At 37.6% G+C, this 16,457-nt stretch overlaps 5 protein-coding genes across 7 annotated transcripts in view; 3 read left to right on the top strand and 2 right to left on the bottom strand.

The window, feature by feature from the left end:
• The window catches only part of LOC124307921 (tyrosine-protein kinase Btk29A), a 151,742-nt gene extending 149,308 nt beyond the window's left edge, over positions 1–2,434 (bottom strand). Inside the window, exons 1-2 of one of the 2 annotated variants that reach the window (XM_046770106.1) lie at positions 2,280–2,434; positions 1,177–1,363 (exon numbers count right to left, since the gene is read on the bottom strand). In XM_046770106.1, coding sequence (XP_046626062.1) covers positions 1,177–1,347 — 171 coding nt within the window. In that variant the 5' untranslated portion in view covers positions 1,348–1,363; positions 2,280–2,434. Of the gene's footprint in view, positions 1–1,176; positions 1,364–2,172; positions 2,250–2,279 lie in introns of those variants that run through there. The other variant, XM_046770107.1, reaches the window with a different exon arrangement.
• A 128-nt stretch (positions 2,435–2,562) lies between these two features.
• On the top strand, positions 2,563–4,551 carry LOC124307924 (mediator of RNA polymerase II transcription subunit 7). Of its 2 annotated transcripts, none has more exons than XM_046770116.1 (4): positions 2,563–2,961; positions 3,078–3,452; positions 3,548–3,700; positions 3,792–4,551. In XM_046770116.1, the coding sequence occupies exons 2-4, from the start codon at positions 3,123–3,125 to the stop codon at positions 3,990–3,992; spliced, it is 684 nt and encodes a 227-aa protein (XP_046626072.1). In that variant the 5' UTR covers positions 2,563–2,961; positions 3,078–3,122; the 3' UTR covers positions 3,993–4,551. The 2 variants fall into 2 exon arrangements, with proteins under 2 accessions (XP_046626072.1, XP_046626071.1); XM_046770115.1 differs by having other exon boundaries at positions 2,564–2,919.
• A 148-nt stretch (positions 4,552–4,699) lies between these two features.
• Positions 4,700–6,790, top strand: LOC124307923 (leucine-rich repeat-containing protein 15-like). The gene has a single exon (XM_046770114.1). It carries the CDS (start codon positions 5,192–5,194, stop codon positions 6,212–6,214), a length of 1,023 nt encoding a protein of 340 aa, XP_046626070.1. The 5' UTR covers positions 4,700–5,191; the 3' UTR covers positions 6,215–6,790.
• LOC124307922 (apoptosis inhibitor 5) lies at positions 6,523–13,341 on the bottom strand. Its single transcript, XM_046770113.1, has 9 exons — positions 12,941–13,341; positions 12,561–12,722; positions 10,579–10,744; positions 10,317–10,477; positions 10,025–10,222; positions 9,753–9,944; positions 9,281–9,664; positions 9,000–9,159; positions 6,523–8,748 (listed from the first exon to the last, which is right to left on the bottom strand). The coding sequence occupies exons 1-9, from the start codon at positions 13,013–13,015 to the stop codon at positions 8,657–8,659; spliced, it is 1,590 nt and encodes a 529-aa protein (XP_046626069.1). The 5' UTR covers positions 13,016–13,341; the 3' UTR covers positions 6,523–8,656.
• Positions 13,342–15,251: 1,910 nt separating this feature from the next.
• Positions 15,252–16,457, top strand: LOC124307286 (insulin-like growth factor-binding protein complex acid labile subunit). Its single transcript, XM_046768805.1, has one exon. The coding sequence runs from the start codon at positions 15,276–15,278 to the stop codon at positions 16,308–16,310; it is 1,035 nt and encodes a 344-aa protein (XP_046624761.1). The 5' UTR covers positions 15,252–15,275; the 3' UTR covers positions 16,311–16,457.

Raw genomic sequence — 16,457 nt, 5'->3', positions numbered from 1 at the left:
GTTTTGACATTTCTATATTTTCTCTTTCTGTACGTCGACTTTCTACATTTTGATAATTTTCGTACGAATCAGATATTCCCATCTTTGAAAATTCTGTATCCTTTCTATCGTCGATGCATCCTGTATACAGTTTAACAAGAGAATAACATCCCTTAAGACAATGAATTATCGCATCACATCTTTAATCAACGTTATTAAAAAACGCAACAGTCGATTTTAAGGCTTTAACACGAGATCGCGTACTTCTCTAAAATACTTGCACATTACTAAAAAATCTTTATTCTCAATTCGATGATCTTAGGAGGGTAAATAAAAATGTCGATTATACGATTGATTAGGATTTCGCATTCGGTGATTCGGATGAAGGATTTCCGACACGAGTGGAACTTGTGCCTTGGTCAATGAATGTCAGTCGATGTCTGACATTTTCTCTCTTTTTCCGTTCGTAATCTTCGCTAATGAACCGCACATTTCCTGTTTGCATAAAGATTACAGTAGCAAGCTGTTATACTCATCGTTGCCTGCGTAAGAATATGCTTTTATCGCTTATGCGTGTAATTTCAAAATTTCTATACCATGGAATTTGACGGTAATTTTACTTCAAAATGTTCGATCAACTTCAAATTATTATTTATCGATTTTTCTCGTTACTGTACACCGTTATTATTATTATTGTCTTTGTTAATTCCTTGCGAATAATTTACACGATTTACACTTTTTTTTACAAGGTCCTATGTATGTACGAATGAAATTCGTCTCTACCATTAGTAAACTTGTGATGAAAAAAAAGAGTGGTTTGTAATAACCAAAAAAAAAAAATAACAGCAGCAACAAAGTTGGATATGAATAATCTGACGCTTATATGTCGGCGAATTTTCATTTTTGATCCGGATCGCAGATTACTTTTGCAATCTCTGGATATCCGCAATTCCAGAATACATTTATACTCATTTGAAAAGTTTCCAAAAAAACAATCATTTCTTAGATATAACAAGCACATGCGAATGGAAACCTGGTCATATTCGATCACAGAATGAAGATCAGAAATAATAATATTTAGTTCAACAGCTGAGCAATTGCCATGTAAATACGCGTCGTGTAATGAAATTTCAGGCGTGAGTTGTCGACTCGAAATCTATCAAAGAAATGTGTCAACAAGTGATTCGTCTCGCTTACCTCGCTGTCGCTGTCATAGTATATAAGGTATTGCCTGGTGAGGACGAACCATCGCTGCTTGTAGTTGATCGGCGTAAATCGTTTCTTGTTTTGAGAGCGCTTTGTCATAAATCCTGTCTTGACAACACCATCCACGCCTTTAGCCTCCGCCTTCCCATCCTTCCCCGTCATCCCTGAAAAGAAAACCCTGTAAAATGCAAAACATCAAATTAATGAGATGTATTTTTGAGAAAGTGGACGATATTTTGTAATCGTTATATTACTTCTTTTTCTTTCAAGCTTATTCTGGGCGTTATAAAGAAAATTTAAATAGTATTGCGACATTTAGCACAGTCCAGCGATAGCTACAGTCTGTTTCAAATATTACTAGACATATCTGTTGATCTGAAAGTAAGAAAAGTTGGAGCTTCTTGTCGAGAAAGGGAGAAACAAAGAGAAAATCCGATTCGCAGAGTTCAAGTTTCGGTAGTTCGGTTCACAGCGTAAGAAAGAAGAAGAGAAAATATGAAGACAAAGAAGATAGCGAGAAGTTGAATAGAAGAGAATAGAATGGCGGATGAGAGCTGATTGAAAGAAGAATGTATGTTTGACGGATGGTGGATTCAACAAATTTGAACAGCTGATGACAGGGAAGTAGGGAAAAGATGAACAGAGACCAACTGTTGGCACGCCATCAGATAAAAGAGAGGAGTAAAACTGATATCGAATATGTGTGTAAATTGTGAACAGGAAACCGTTTCGAGATGGTCGATGCATGGCTCATTTTTCGTTGTTTACAAACACTGCATTCCATCAATCGCTCAGGTACAACAATCGAGGCGATTATTTTACAATGCAGTCGGTTTACGAACGATAATAGGAATAGAGTAAAAGTATAAAAGCGTCGAGAACATCGCGTAGCTAAACCGGGTACGGTACTGATAACGAAACCGAAGCTCAGTTCGAAAATAAGCGATAGGGAAAGGCGCACGGAATTTGCGGTTATAAAATACTAACGTTTTGGGTGCCGAGTTCCTCGGAATCGCCTCGGCCGACGTCGAAATAGCCGGGAAAGCGTGTAACAATAAAATAAAGACTATCGGTAGTCAACACAGTACTCTTACCATTCACAGCACCGGTTTGTCACACAGCCAGACGATGCATCGGTCTCGAGAACGTGGCTGCCCGCCGGATTCGGTTAGGGGTATAATGCGAAAAAAAAAATTCACGTGGATGCAAAGGAACACAGAGAGAGGCTTAGCGGCGGGCGGTACGGAGAGGGGGGAGGTAACCTGTCAAACGGTCGCGGGCGAAGCGACGGCTAGGCAAGACGGTCGGAAATTCACGAGATAACAGGAAATGCGCTACGGCGTTAGTCATGAGACACATCGATGTTCAACTGTTTTGTATTGGTCACTTATCCACTTGTCTGAATATTTTCCACTTCGACATTCGGGCAGCGCGATTTAATCCCGAGTTGTTTCAACCGCGACACCGAGAGGCAAGCGACGCTTTTCCGACGGTCGAATAACGTCGCTGTGTAGGTAACTGGATGAACTTTGAAAAAGCGTAAACATTTAACATTCCCAGGCATCTTCCATGTTCGGCGCTACGCAGGCATGTAAACAAAACAAAATGGCGAACACTAACCGCCGCGCTGCTTTTGTTTTTTCCTCTGCTGTGACGACTCGCGTTGTTCGACGCTGAAAACACAGTGACTGCCTCGTCGACGAGCCTTCGACTGCTTTACGCGTATTTCATGGCGTGAGTAGATCCACCTCGTCTATCTTCACCCTCCGATTGATGGTGTTAAACCGAGGCTGATATCGTGGTTATAACCTAGCCTAACATGACCCATATTTTTTTCATCTGACGTTTAAATTCCCCTGACTCGTTTCAGTTCCTTCTCTTTTCTTTTACAGGAATAAAATCTTACGACTACGCCGTTGATATTATTTTATTAAACCATGGCGACTCCGGAAGCAACGCAGGTCAGCTCGCTGCCCATGCCGCCTACTCAGTACATCAACTTGTACACCGATGAGAACGTGCGTAGAGGAAGAGCTCCCCGTCCTCCCCCGGCTAATCATGAGAACTATTCCATGTTCGGGAACATGTTCAACGCCGACGACACCATCATAAGGCCGCTCGAAGCGCAGGGGATCAAGAGGCTTTATCCCCAGCATTTTGACCGGCGTCGTGAGCTCAAGAAACTCAATCACTCTCTTCTGGTCAATTTTTTAGACCTTATAGATCTGCTGGTACAGTGTCCCGACAGTCCGAGGAGAGCGGAGAAGGTGTGTCCTTGATTTTCTTCATACTTGAGACATTTAACACCAAGAGTTATTGACGGTAATAAAGAATCTCATGGTTTTTCCTGACGTATTTTCAGGTCGAGGACTTGAGCCTGTTGTTCATCCATATTCACCACTTGCTTAATGAGTTTAGGCCGCATCAGGCTAGAGAAACTCTTCGTGTTATGATGGAGCTCCAGCGTAGACAGCGGACAGAAACCACCCTGCGATTTCAAAAACATTTAGACAAAGTATGCTATACGTGTCATTGGTTTATCTTTCATCACATTTGGTTTCTTCTAATATCACTGACTAAAATTTCTTTCAATTCTTTCTCTCTAGGTGCAGGAAATATTGCAGCATGCATTGCAGATGCTGCCTGACACTTCGGAGCTAGATTCAAGCCTTGCTGTCAGTACAGATACGATGGAAGTTATTGATACTTTGGGACTAGAGCAACAAGCTACAGATCCGTGTTGTCCAAGCGACCGAGTAATGTGCAATGTTATCGACGAAATGACCACATCGAATAATCTTTACTGATTCTGGATCAGCAAAAATTCATCCCAACAATAAAATAACAACTGTTTTATTCATTGAAAACAGCGTCAGAAACACTGTTTAACAGCAATTAAAAAGAGTTTTCAGTACCTCTAATTCTTGAATTTTTAGTTTTCGTCACGTAAAATTACGAAAGTAAAAATAAACATGCTGGCTTGAATTGCATCTTGCTACCTCGGTTGAATGAAATAATTTTTATACTTCAACGCTGTTAAAAAACTGGTTTATAGTGAGCTTAGATATAAGGAACAATTATTAGTGAATTTGTCTAGACGCGTGTGAGTTTCTACAATGATTATTACTGCATATCGTTTTATACATAATATAATTAATATTTTAAATATTATTTATTACTGTGCTGGACAGCGATTAAAATTAAAATACTCTGAATACGGGCGCATGGCTCTGCGATTTACTGTACTTATCATTTGTATATTTGACTGACTTGGAAATAGTCCAGTAATCATTATCAAGAAATGAAGGATTAAAATGGAACTACGTATTCTCCAAAGAAGTGAATAAAAATGAATTTCAGTACGAAGTTGTGAAAAAATATCTCCTAGAAATACTATTATTAGGGATGTCATAATAAGATGAATTATTGATCATTAATCAAGGTAGATTTCATCTGAATGATGACATAGATTCACAGCGCTAAACGTAACATGGAAACCTGTAGCTGAGTGTAGAAAAACGGGACAGTTCAAAACAATTTTGAGCCGAACAGCCTTACGTTCTTGAACGGTTTCATAATGCTATGTAATGAATCAGTTGATATAAATTAGTAGATAACGATACTCAAAGAAATACTTGATCGAGACATGGGGACAAAGTATTTCGAAACATTTATTATGTAACGATCTGTAAAAAAAAAGTGTTAAAAACCTTTCTGCATCTCATAAATACCTGGAACTGTTTTTTAAAAGTAAGGAACATTCATGTATAATCATTTCTCGAAATTCCTAACGCGTCACAATTCTTTGAAATATATCTATTGCATGTTTGATTTATCTTATATTTCCAGTACATTTTACCTTAAAAATACACTTCTCCTGGTAATAAACTCCACAACAACTGAGTTCACACTGTCTGATAACAGTAGCAAAGTTCAAATGATAACTTAAAGATGAGCCAATATAAATTGTCTGCTGTTATGCAAATGAACAGTACAGAGTTTAGTCATGTTACGTTACGCGTTGCTGGTCCACGTTCTTGTGGCTCTTGTAACAGCTGAAACAGAGCAGACATGCACGAGTCACGATGGCTTTACTGTGTGTCATTTTCGAGGTGTTTTAAGTAGTGTTACACAGCAGAGGAACGAAGACAGATTGGAAATCAGTGATTTAAATTTGCTGTCAATCAAGCCTGGCGCCTTCAAAGACCTGACGATAACAAATTTATATTTGTATCAAGGAAACCACATCTCAATTCTACAGTCCGGAGCATTTACCGGCCTACCAAAATTGACCCGCCTCCATCTGGATAACAATGTTGTCACCCTGATTCCTAATCTATTTCAAGAACTATCTCAGCTAGAGTCATTGTCGTTGATTTATAACAAGATCAACAATATACCAGCAGGGACGTTTACCGGACTATCGAAAGTAATGTGGCTCTATCTCAACCAAAACGATATTCCGGAGATAAAGCCAAACATGTTTACTGGACTCCCACAGCTGTTGTATTTGTGGCTAGATAATAACAAAATAGCTACCGTTGCTTCAGGGTCTTTTGCAAATCTCAAGGAATTAAACCGTCTTCATTTGGACTACAACAAAATAACAGAAATAAAACCCAACACTTTCACCGGTTTAACGAAGCTTGAAACTTTATATGTTAACGATAACAGCCTAACGTCACTTCCGCAAGAGACATTTGGAACATTGCCGGAGTTGAAGAGATTGTATGCAAATCACAACAAAATTGCAACCATCCATTCCCATGCTTTTAAAGGCCTGAGTGATTTGAAGATCTTACATCTTGAGCACAACGAAATTTCTGAGATTCAGCCCGCTGCATTTGAGGGCCTTGTCTTGGTTGAAGAAATATTTTTGTCCAATAACAGAATTCACACTCTCCCAAATAATGTATTCGCTGGACTAACTCAGATCAATTTAATTTACATGGCAAATAACACTTTGACTCAAATTGATAAAACTAGTGTTCAGCTGCCAAGTTCCAGTACAGTTTATTACACTGAATAAGATACTAGCGAATACCTTGAAGATAAATTGCAAACTTGCTACAAATACGGACATGACAGAAGTTAACTTAAGACTCGAGCAGCAGCAGCGACAAATTTGTATTTCCGGAGCAACTGCATTATTACTGATATCAACTACAAGATAGAATAGACAAGATTTCAGTGATTATTTAATAGAGAAGATTCGTCAATGTTACGATAACAAAAATTTCTACCAATAGTAGCTGTCCAGGTGGTCTATTTAGTAGCAAAATATTGCACGCTTCGCCACGTGTCGTAGCTCAAAGAAACTACTTTTTTAAGAACGTAATACACACCCTACTAAATAATCTGCCTGCAAGATTGATACCTAGCTGATAAAAGTTTAACTAAAATTAATAGAAACTGCACTTGATTGTCTAGATTTTAGTTTTGTTATAAGTGGTGATGCTGACAATTAGCCCTTGAAGATTGTTTGCTATACGGTTTTGTAGCTTAATTTATTGCCTTAGTTAAATGAAATAATTATTGTTTCTCCACGATGTAGTGATGGTCTATTAATGTATCATTAATCAAAATAAATGTCAATAATAAAATATGAATATAGTATGTTCTTCACCTTATTCCGTAATACTATCGTCTATCGCTTATTTTCAACTCAATTTTTCTTGTAAGTGGAAACAGTAAAAAAGTGAAATAACAGTTATTGATGAATAATAAAAATCGTTTTTATTAGGATAATAATAAAGATATATTCACAAAACTACAGATAACATGAAACTTTTCATTTGATAATGGGATAGGGAAGCAGGGCGATGAAGAATTGCAATTATTGACTCACCTTATTCAACAGCTACCATCATATACAACACATATCAAACTACCTAAACATTACATTCCTGGGACTCGTTTACCTGAAAGAATGAATTTCATTAGTTTATAGCTTCTGATACCACTGAAAGGAACCCGGGCTGCAGGCACCTGAAACAGATAAATTTAGCAATTTCTCTTTCTTCTCTCGCAGCGCAGCTTACCCTCGTTTGCAGTTTCGTTTTGGTACCTGAAACCTCAATGAAAATAAATCATGAGATGACAGCAGCCAAAGAAATACTTGGTTACATATAACCAAAACTGAATCATGCAGACATTCAATCAGCAGGTAGTGAAAAAATTGAATCAGCGGTCGTTAAAGATCAGTACAATAAATGGTAATGTGATAGAGAATTGAACATGAAGAGAAAATATTTTATACCGTTTATTAAAAAAAAAAATAATAAAAATAAATATTCAAACGTAATATGGTATAACAATTTCGTCGAAAAAATTCAAATCACGAATACGAGTATATGTAATGAGCAGAAGTGTAATTTATAGGAAAGCAGAGAGTATTTATCGTTTCAAGTATGTCTTTGGCTATAAAAAATCCTCCAACTTGTGGCTGCAGCTTTCTTGACTTTCCGCAACTGTAAAAACCCAACTACTTAATGAAGGGAGAAAAGGACGGGGATCAAAATTCTACAAAGGGAAAGGCAGGGTGGAAATCATTGTAAGTTGCAGAACATAAGTTTGACATAGATTGCTGATTGATGAGCGAATTAAAATCCTCCAGCAGACCAGTGGCGGTTTTGCATTTGACGAGAATCGGCAGGTAGCTTATTTATGACTTCGGTAGCACGAAATTTTCAATCTGCATATCGTTACCAACAAAGGTACTAGGAGTAGAATTCTTCTTTCTTGACCTACTGATGCCCATATGTAATCTCTCGATTCATAGATTTTCTTAACTTCTAAAAGCTTCTTGGCGTGTTCTTCATTCACCTTTGTATATAGAGTACAAAGTTGACCTCATTGTTGGTCAAATTAACTGGATATTGGTTGCTTCAATTTTGAATGTTTAACCATCGTTTAAAATTACGGTCATAAAAATTAGACATCAAAATTAAAACTTTGAGCACCACGAGTACCAAATATAACGAATAGGCACAAATCACGTCACTTTGATCCTTTTTTCCATCAGTATCTTTGTTTTTCCCTGATCCGAGGCATATTAATTAAGATGAATCAATACCTGACTGGACATGGATTTGCAAACAAAATTAACCACTTTGAGTGCAAAACACAACAGATCGACACAAACTGTTTCAGTTTTTATGTCTCGATCAACTTCTTGAGTCTTTTCTTCATTTGTAGTATGTCAATTCAGATAAGGTTGACACTTGAAAACACTCCAACACATTAATACGTTAAAGCTGCCACATCGTACATCAACTCGTGGTAGTAATGGTACAGCTTCTTTTTTACAAATAATCTTCATTCGCATATGCTTCTCACATCGCATTTTTGACTCCTCAAAATCCTTTTGGCGAATTTTATAGCTCGTAATTTGTTTTAGTCTTTGCATGAATATTTTCCACACCTCGTACGGACTCATTGCTTATTTTACGTCATTTCCATAGGATCAAATTTAGTAAGCACTCCTTCGCCATCCGCGACCACGTGCTCTGTATCCTCCACCACGTCCGCCAGATCGATTTCCCCTGAATCTGCCGCGATTTCCTGATAAGCAGACCGTATAAAATTAGGTAACAAGTTTACAACACGTTATTCTAGGTAAAATAATTAGAATTTATGATAATACTTTTCCAGTAACTCCAAAGTTTCCTGACCTCTTAAGGCATTCACGATTTTGAGTTTTTTCACACTTTTCAACACAATTGGTGAACAACATTTCCAACCACTGTCACGTTTGGCTACATTTTTCAATCAAACGACATCAGAAAGTACATCGATTCTTTGAACATACTCACCATAATTTGAAGAAATGTTAGAGCTGTATTTGCCACTGGGAGGTGTGTAAATTTCTCGTTTGTTCCCTTTATTGTCGTCTTTGCTCCGTTTGTTCGGTGCATTATCGTTACCAAATGTAATCGGTGTGTGTCTCTTTTGTCCTGGTGATGCTTTATCAGTCTGAAATGAGATCAAAAATTAAATTAACGATTTTGCGGTTTGTTTTAATTTTGGATTTGTAATTATGTCATCATACAGAAGTAGTAACTAATTCGTTAGATTACAGATTTATGTTTCTTACCTTTTTGTCAGTTGTAGAGGGTTTCCATGAAAGATGTATAATGCTTTTGTAGCTCGGTGGTGAATGAAATAGGTCTTTGATTAAAGTGTTGATATTGTTGGTTGTTTTAAGTGCAACAACTTTCATTTGATTTTCGTCAGATTTCAACTGTTCTTCACTTTTTCCACTTATAGCTTCTCTGAGCTTTTTTATGTAACCCTGTATCCCCCTTGCAAAATATTGTAACCTCAGTCTGAACTCTTTCAGTTGATCCGCATCACGGGTCAAAAATTCTGGGACTTGCTTGCCAAGTTTGTGAAAAGTATACATCAGACACTCAACGTGGCTAAATTGGAGCTTTGGTAGCTCCGGCAAATCGGTTTCTGGAGGTAGAGGCATGTACGTCTGTTGGTAACATACATAAGTCATAAATAAGAAGCACCCAATATTTTCAGAGTATTCACATCATCATATTTGTTAGTAAAATACTTACAACAAGGGCATTATATATCTGCTGTACTTTCTCTTCAGGTTTCTCGATCGTTCCACAGTAAGTAGTCAGTTCAGCAAGAAGTTTTAAAAGTTCCAATTGTGGATCTCTGCCTTCAGGTCCCGTGATTAAAGACAAATGGGGTAAGACTTGAACGCATATGTAACAAACAAATCTGGACGAGTCAACTTGCGACTGAAAACAGATAACAGTATAGTTATAGTTAGCAATTGAAATGACATTGATGTCTGATATACAACAAGAGCTTCACACACATTGAAAAATGGTAGGGCATGTTTAATGCATTGCACAAGTCGACTCCACTGTTCTTCGTTGGTGTGCTTAAAGGGAATTGAAAGCTCAGCTTGTTCAACAATAATATCAATCAACTCCTGTTGTCCAGTAACTGTAGATCCCAGTCTGGTCCACGCAAGTACTTCCATAATGGAGTGAAATTCATCAGCTGTGACATCCTGCGGAAAATTGATATTCAATTGCAATAAAATTTACTGGAAAACCCCAAAGAAAAAAAGAGATATTGTAAAAGGAAGGAACTGAATTTTTCACCTGTAATACTTTCTTGCACTCAACAATCAGCAAATCTTCTGGTTCTTTAGTTATGATATCATGGCCAACAGCCTTTAGTTTGGTAGCTAAAAATTTGATGCAACGTTCTCGAGCTCCATCATCGCCGTTCAGAATCTGACTGAAAAATCCACTGATAGCACCTGTAGATGTGAACAATGCCTTAGTTAAAAATCGAAACTTAGCATGGCGAATGTATTTCTCTCTTTACCTATGAACTTGAAGTATTTGGTTGTACACTTACCTTTAGGATCATTTTTTATTAGCGACATAATACTGTTTTGAACCACAGCCAATTCTGATGGATCTTGCGCTAATAACAATTGCGCCAATATATCAGCAATCCGCGCAGTATGTTCTTTGTTCTCTTTGCACAATGACGGCAGGTCTTTAATCGCTTGCTTCCTAATCTGTAAAGTCGACACGATTGCGATGGATTTTTACGCGAAGGTAAACTTGAAAATTGTAGAGAAATATTGAAGGTCTATATTCAATCTTACTGACGATGTTTTAATTACAAAATCCATCTGTACGAAGTGATAAAGGAGAGATGGTAAAACAGTAACGATGGGAAAACTGAATCGTTATTAAACATAAACAGAATCGATTTGTCATTGATTACAACTAATTTTTATAAGTCATCTTTTGGGAGCTTTTGGACTAACTCTGATGCTGCCACCAAAAATATCGGTATGTATGATGAAAAATTATTGATCGTCAATGGCAACGTCATTGTATCTGTACAATTGCTATAGCCAATTTCAATTGAGCCTGATGCTATTTTGGCATCTTCAAAAGCTTTAATAAATGGATAAGCCTGTAGATTTCACCAACTGCTGAAATTCCTTACACATCATAATACCTTGAAATATTGTTATTGTTTATGCAGTGTATTTTGATTTTCTAGAATGAGACATGTTTCACGTAAGCCATGTTGGCCTCATTATGTTTTAGATTGCTTTTGTCATAAAAGTGACAAAGTTCAGGATCAGTGCAGATATACCATCAGATTATTAAGAAAAGTGATTGTACCAGAGCCAATTTCATGATGCTTCACTGCAGCAATCAGTAGTAAACAACATCTAAGAGATGAAGACTTTCATGAATTTGACTTTCACAGTCCAAATCAACGTAATATAACAATGAAACACAAAATAGCAAAACAGCTACGAATTTCGTAAATAAATTTTCTGGTAACAGACTTGTATCAGTTTTAAGTGTGTTGTAAGATATATGGTTACCACATCTTTCTTCAAAATTATATCCATGCCCAACTGCGATGCAGATGGGATTACTTTTGAGTTCAAACTCGTTGATTACATGTATTTACATATCACTACTTTCAATATCAAAAACAGGGAATGGTGAGGGGAATTTATTTTAAAGAGGATAAATGGCTTAATATATAATATACAATGAAACGAGTTTATTGTTCATGATCAAGTTGAAGAGTATGAATTCAATTTGGGCAAAAGAGATTTAAGGACTTCAACGATAATTATTGGAAGGCAGATTTGGACGGAGGAACTAAACTTGACTTGTTGAATGTAGCAGCAGAAGTGTTTGCTTGATAAAAAAATTGAATGGAAATGCACTTCATAAAAGATGAAATAAAAATCATTGAGACAATAGGTGTGAATCCGTAGGGATAGATGCAGAAATTCACGATAATTGGAGAACATGTGCATCTGAATAAGTGCCATCCTGAATGGTTACAGCAATTAGAGTCTAAATGAATATGGAGAAATAAAGACAGGAAGGAGGCTGGAAGGATTACTATAAGGAATGGGAAATATTATTAATAAGCGATAGGCGATAGTTAATCAGAACAAGACTGGGGGAACATCTGGCTGACAAACAAAAACCAACATATACACTGTTTAAGTTAAATAAATTCCGTAGCTGTATATGCATATGTTTTTTTGATTGTTTAATCAATACGTGTAACTTTCGCTTCAGGTGCAACAGTTGAATTACCAACGGAAATACAAATAGTCACGGTGAGGTGCGATACTAAAAAAATATTTGCGCACATTGTTTGTTCTCCATAAATGTACAAAACAAAGTTACACATAACAACTGTACAACTACGCTGACTAAATAAAATGAATAGTTGATCGAGGTTTACATAATTATCATATGTGGTTTCGTTAGTGATGGGAAATGAAATGTATATTTTACAGAATGGGTAACATGGTAATTATTTATTGCTAACTAGGTACTTACAGCAATGTCTTCATCTTCGCAGAGATCAAGATGAGCATCAATTGCCTGGTCTGCGAGTTTAGGGAAGTGTTTGAAAAATCTGGCGATGAATTGCGAAGCAAGGCGCTTTTCTTTCGTCGTTCCCTTCACCGCGGTGAGAATTTCCATGTACTCTTTTTCATGCTAGAAATTTATTAAAATAACGTAAATTAATTTTAGACAGACGGAGCATGAGAAAGGTTTTGCAAGTCACCAATAATCTGTATAATTTCAATTTTGCGAGCTAATTGGATCTTCAACGTTTCGTATCCAGATAGCAAGAATAATTCAGCAAAAATAATGTGAATCAAGACGTGAAATTCGAGGGAAGTATAACCAAGCCAACGGCAGAAATTACAAACCTCGGCTAATTTATCCTTGGCGTCAGCTAGTATGCCAAAATTTTTATACAACTTCTCAATGCTGTCGGTACTCATCGTAACGGGTGAGTAAAATCCTTTCAATCTGATGAAATAAAACTTGACCAGATTCGTGGGACTATAAAATACACCGTAAACTCGTCCACGTCCAACCGGTTTAACGCCACGCCAAGAATGAACTCAACTCACACCAATGGCCGCCAGGCGACAACAACTGGGTGAAAATTGAGAAGGTAAACTCGACATACGTGACGACGCGAAACAATTTCCGGCGGAAATGCGTACGCTTGACGTTAAGAGGAGGCTACCGGGGTTGACCGAAGATATACGAAGACTGCTAGCCTTATGAGAATTTTCGTAATCGAAATTGGACTAGATAAATTTCACCGTCAAGCTGAGTCCTCCCCCCCACGCGCAACTCAATCCGGCAATCGGTCGGTAAGTAGAGGCGACAAGAACCGGTATTACCATCGCTCACCGCGTGTACCCAGATAATGCAGAGTCGAATGTTATTATGGAAATGGAACGACGAACGGGCACAGACTGAAATCTTCATACAACATCGTAAGGACGCCGTATACTTTCCAAATATGCAAATTCATTTGAACCAAATTCATCAGTCAACGATGGGAGTAGCCTCGCGTGTGCAGAAAGTGTGGCAGAAAAGTGAGGTGGAGCACTTATGCCATGTACTTATGCTCGTACTCGTACTCCCTCTGCTCTACAACTTAATTGGCCGGTCGATACGTTTCCTCTCAGCCAATCAAGGGCAGGGTGACAGAGACGGAGTATCCTGGCTGACCCGAGGATATATATCTCGCTCTCTCGTCACTACGGTCACAGATTTCGCGAGGTTGAAGGTACGGGTAGCTCCTAACTCCAGTAGTACATTTTGGAAGGCTTAATTGGCAAAGTGCTAGTCGGTAATCGTGTCAATTTGACAGTGTTTGTCGGCTAGGGCAAACGTTGATAAGCGCTTTGTCGGTAACTCTAGATATTCTACATCTTTGTTTAGAATTGGAAATGTAAACGAACAAGGAACTGATATCGGTATATCAGTTGACTATGCCAAAATTGCGGGATGCATCTTGTCGGTTACTTGCTGCTCTGTTTTTTTAATTTTTATCCGTAGAATGGTTCTGAACGATCCTGTAATCTTAGATTTAATTTCGTGCGATTCACGTGATTGGGTCTTCAGTAATTTTAAAACGTCTAATGAAATTTCAAATTCTTTCAGCTCGTTTTCAGCCATTCCAAATGATTTCAAGTATTATTGCCTTAACAAGGAGTACAGGCTTAAATCAATGGCAATATCCAGTATATCAAAAATTTTAGATTTGAATAGTCCCTGGGTTACGACTCGATGAAGGAAAATTAAAATACGTTATCAATCAAGTTCTAGAAATTAAAATTATCTAAAATAGTTAAAAAGTTCTTTGGTTTCTTATCACAAAGCTGAAACGTACCATTTCAAATGGCAGATGAAATTCAAATTGTAATATTATGATACTGATCGCGACTGAATCTTGATTACATTCCGGTGATTACTGTGAAAGTAAATCATGCTGCCAAACAAATATATCGAGGATAAATAGTGAATCCTTTCAAAATTTTAATCAGTGAAAATAAACTTTAACAATCTATTTTTTGTAATTACTGCAAAGATTGTTGCAAAGTATATATTTCATGAAGTATACGATACGATTTAATCAGTGAAGCCAATTTTGTTTACGCATTAAGCAAATGATTAATTAATATTCATTGATCACGTGTTTAACTTCGACCGTAATTTCGAAAGTAGATGTTATAGGTGAAGGGTCAGAGATCTATGAGTATCGCATAAAGTGATTATACTTAACCGTATGACATGAAATGGAGTAATAACAGAATCCCAACAAATGGAGGAAGAAGTACATCCTCGATTAAAACTGTACATCAATTATCATAGTATCAAAAAAGTGGTGTTAGAATTGACCAAAAGAGTCTATAAAACTCGGCAGCAAGATTTTTTAGAGTAGTTTTGGGTTTTCGGGAATTGTTGATTGGAATATCTACTACGGTTGTTACAGGCCAGTCCGATTACTTGCCAATCAAAAAGATTCGTCTTCTGTAAAAAAGTCGAGTAGATACACCTTGTATGTTTCGCAAGAATTTGACTATATTTTGCGTATTTAGCGGTCATCGGAATCATTATCCTCAGCGTGATCACTCGCGCGACTCTGCGCAATGTCGGTGGTAAAGTTCAAAGATATCCTTCAGATATGGTTCGACTTAAATAGTCGGAGCAGCAAGGCGAGACGTTAGAAGGAATCGCATCATGATTCGTCGTGCAGTGCTAGTGAACTTTCTTTTGGCAGTTGTGCTTGCTCAGACGCAGCCAACGTGCAAAAATGTGTTCGACTATACCGTGTGCAGTTCCGTCGAAGGTGTTTTAACCGAGGTAACGCAACGAACGCACCATAATCGTTTGGAAATATTGGATTTCAATTTGATATCGATTGAACCTGGAGCGTTTAAAAATCTCTCGCTAGTAACTCTACACCTGTTTGCCGGAAATCGAATTTCGAATTTGCAACCAGGCGCGTTCTCGGGCCTGCCGATGCTGAAAGACCTGCGCCTTGGAAACAACGCCGTTACGCTGATTCCCAACTTGTTTCAAGAATTGCCTCACTTGGAAAAGTTGTCCTTGGCCAATAACAACATTACATACATACCGGAGGGGACTTTTAACGGATTATCAGAATTGATACAGTTGCAACTACATCAGAATCTGATTGCGACGATTAATCGAACAACATTTTCTGGTCTTTCGAAGATAACTTCTCTGGAGCTAGAGAGCAACAGAATAAGTACCATTGCCCCCAAATCGTTTGAAAGTCTCAAGAAATTGAAAAATCTTTACTTAGATAGAAACAATATAGGAGAACTAAAAGCCGATACTCTCAAAGGTTTAACGAAACTTCGTTCTCTGGACATCAATGACAACGACATAGTAACTATTGATCAAAGGGCATTCAGAGGATTGTCTAAACTGACCTTCTTACATCTCCAACACAACAAAATATCTACAATTCGATCAGGCACTTTCATTGGTCTCAGCAGTTTGGAATCTCTGGATCTTTATAATAACGAGATTTCAGTGATAGAAGCTGGTGCGTTCGAAGGCCTCACGTCGGAGTTAAGTATTGATTTGAGTAACAATAAAATCAAAACCCTACCGAATGGCTTATTCGCTGGACTCACATACCTGGAGTCAGTCGACCTGTCGAATAACACTATAACTGCAGTTGACCCAAATGTAGTTCAGTTGCCAAGTACTGCGACAATTCAGTTTTCGGTACCCACCGAATAATTGTGTGCTACTTTCCACATGAAGATTTCGTCTACTGGAACGATGAATATGAGTGAAAAAAAAATTCCGCTCACTTAACAACATATACTTATACTTAACAATATACTTTCGCACAATCTTTGAATAAATAATATTCCGTAGAATGTC

Source organism: Neodiprion virginianus, chromosome 6 (assembly GCF_021901495.1).
Source record: "Neodiprion virginianus isolate iyNeoVirg1 chromosome 6, iyNeoVirg1.1, whole genome shotgun sequence".
In the NCBI taxonomy this organism is placed as follows: domain Eukaryota; kingdom Metazoa; phylum Arthropoda; class Insecta; order Hymenoptera; family Diprionidae; genus Neodiprion; species Neodiprion virginianus.
The sequence above is the reverse complement of the archived record's forward strand: the minus strand, read 5'-3'. Positions and strand labels throughout refer to the sequence as shown.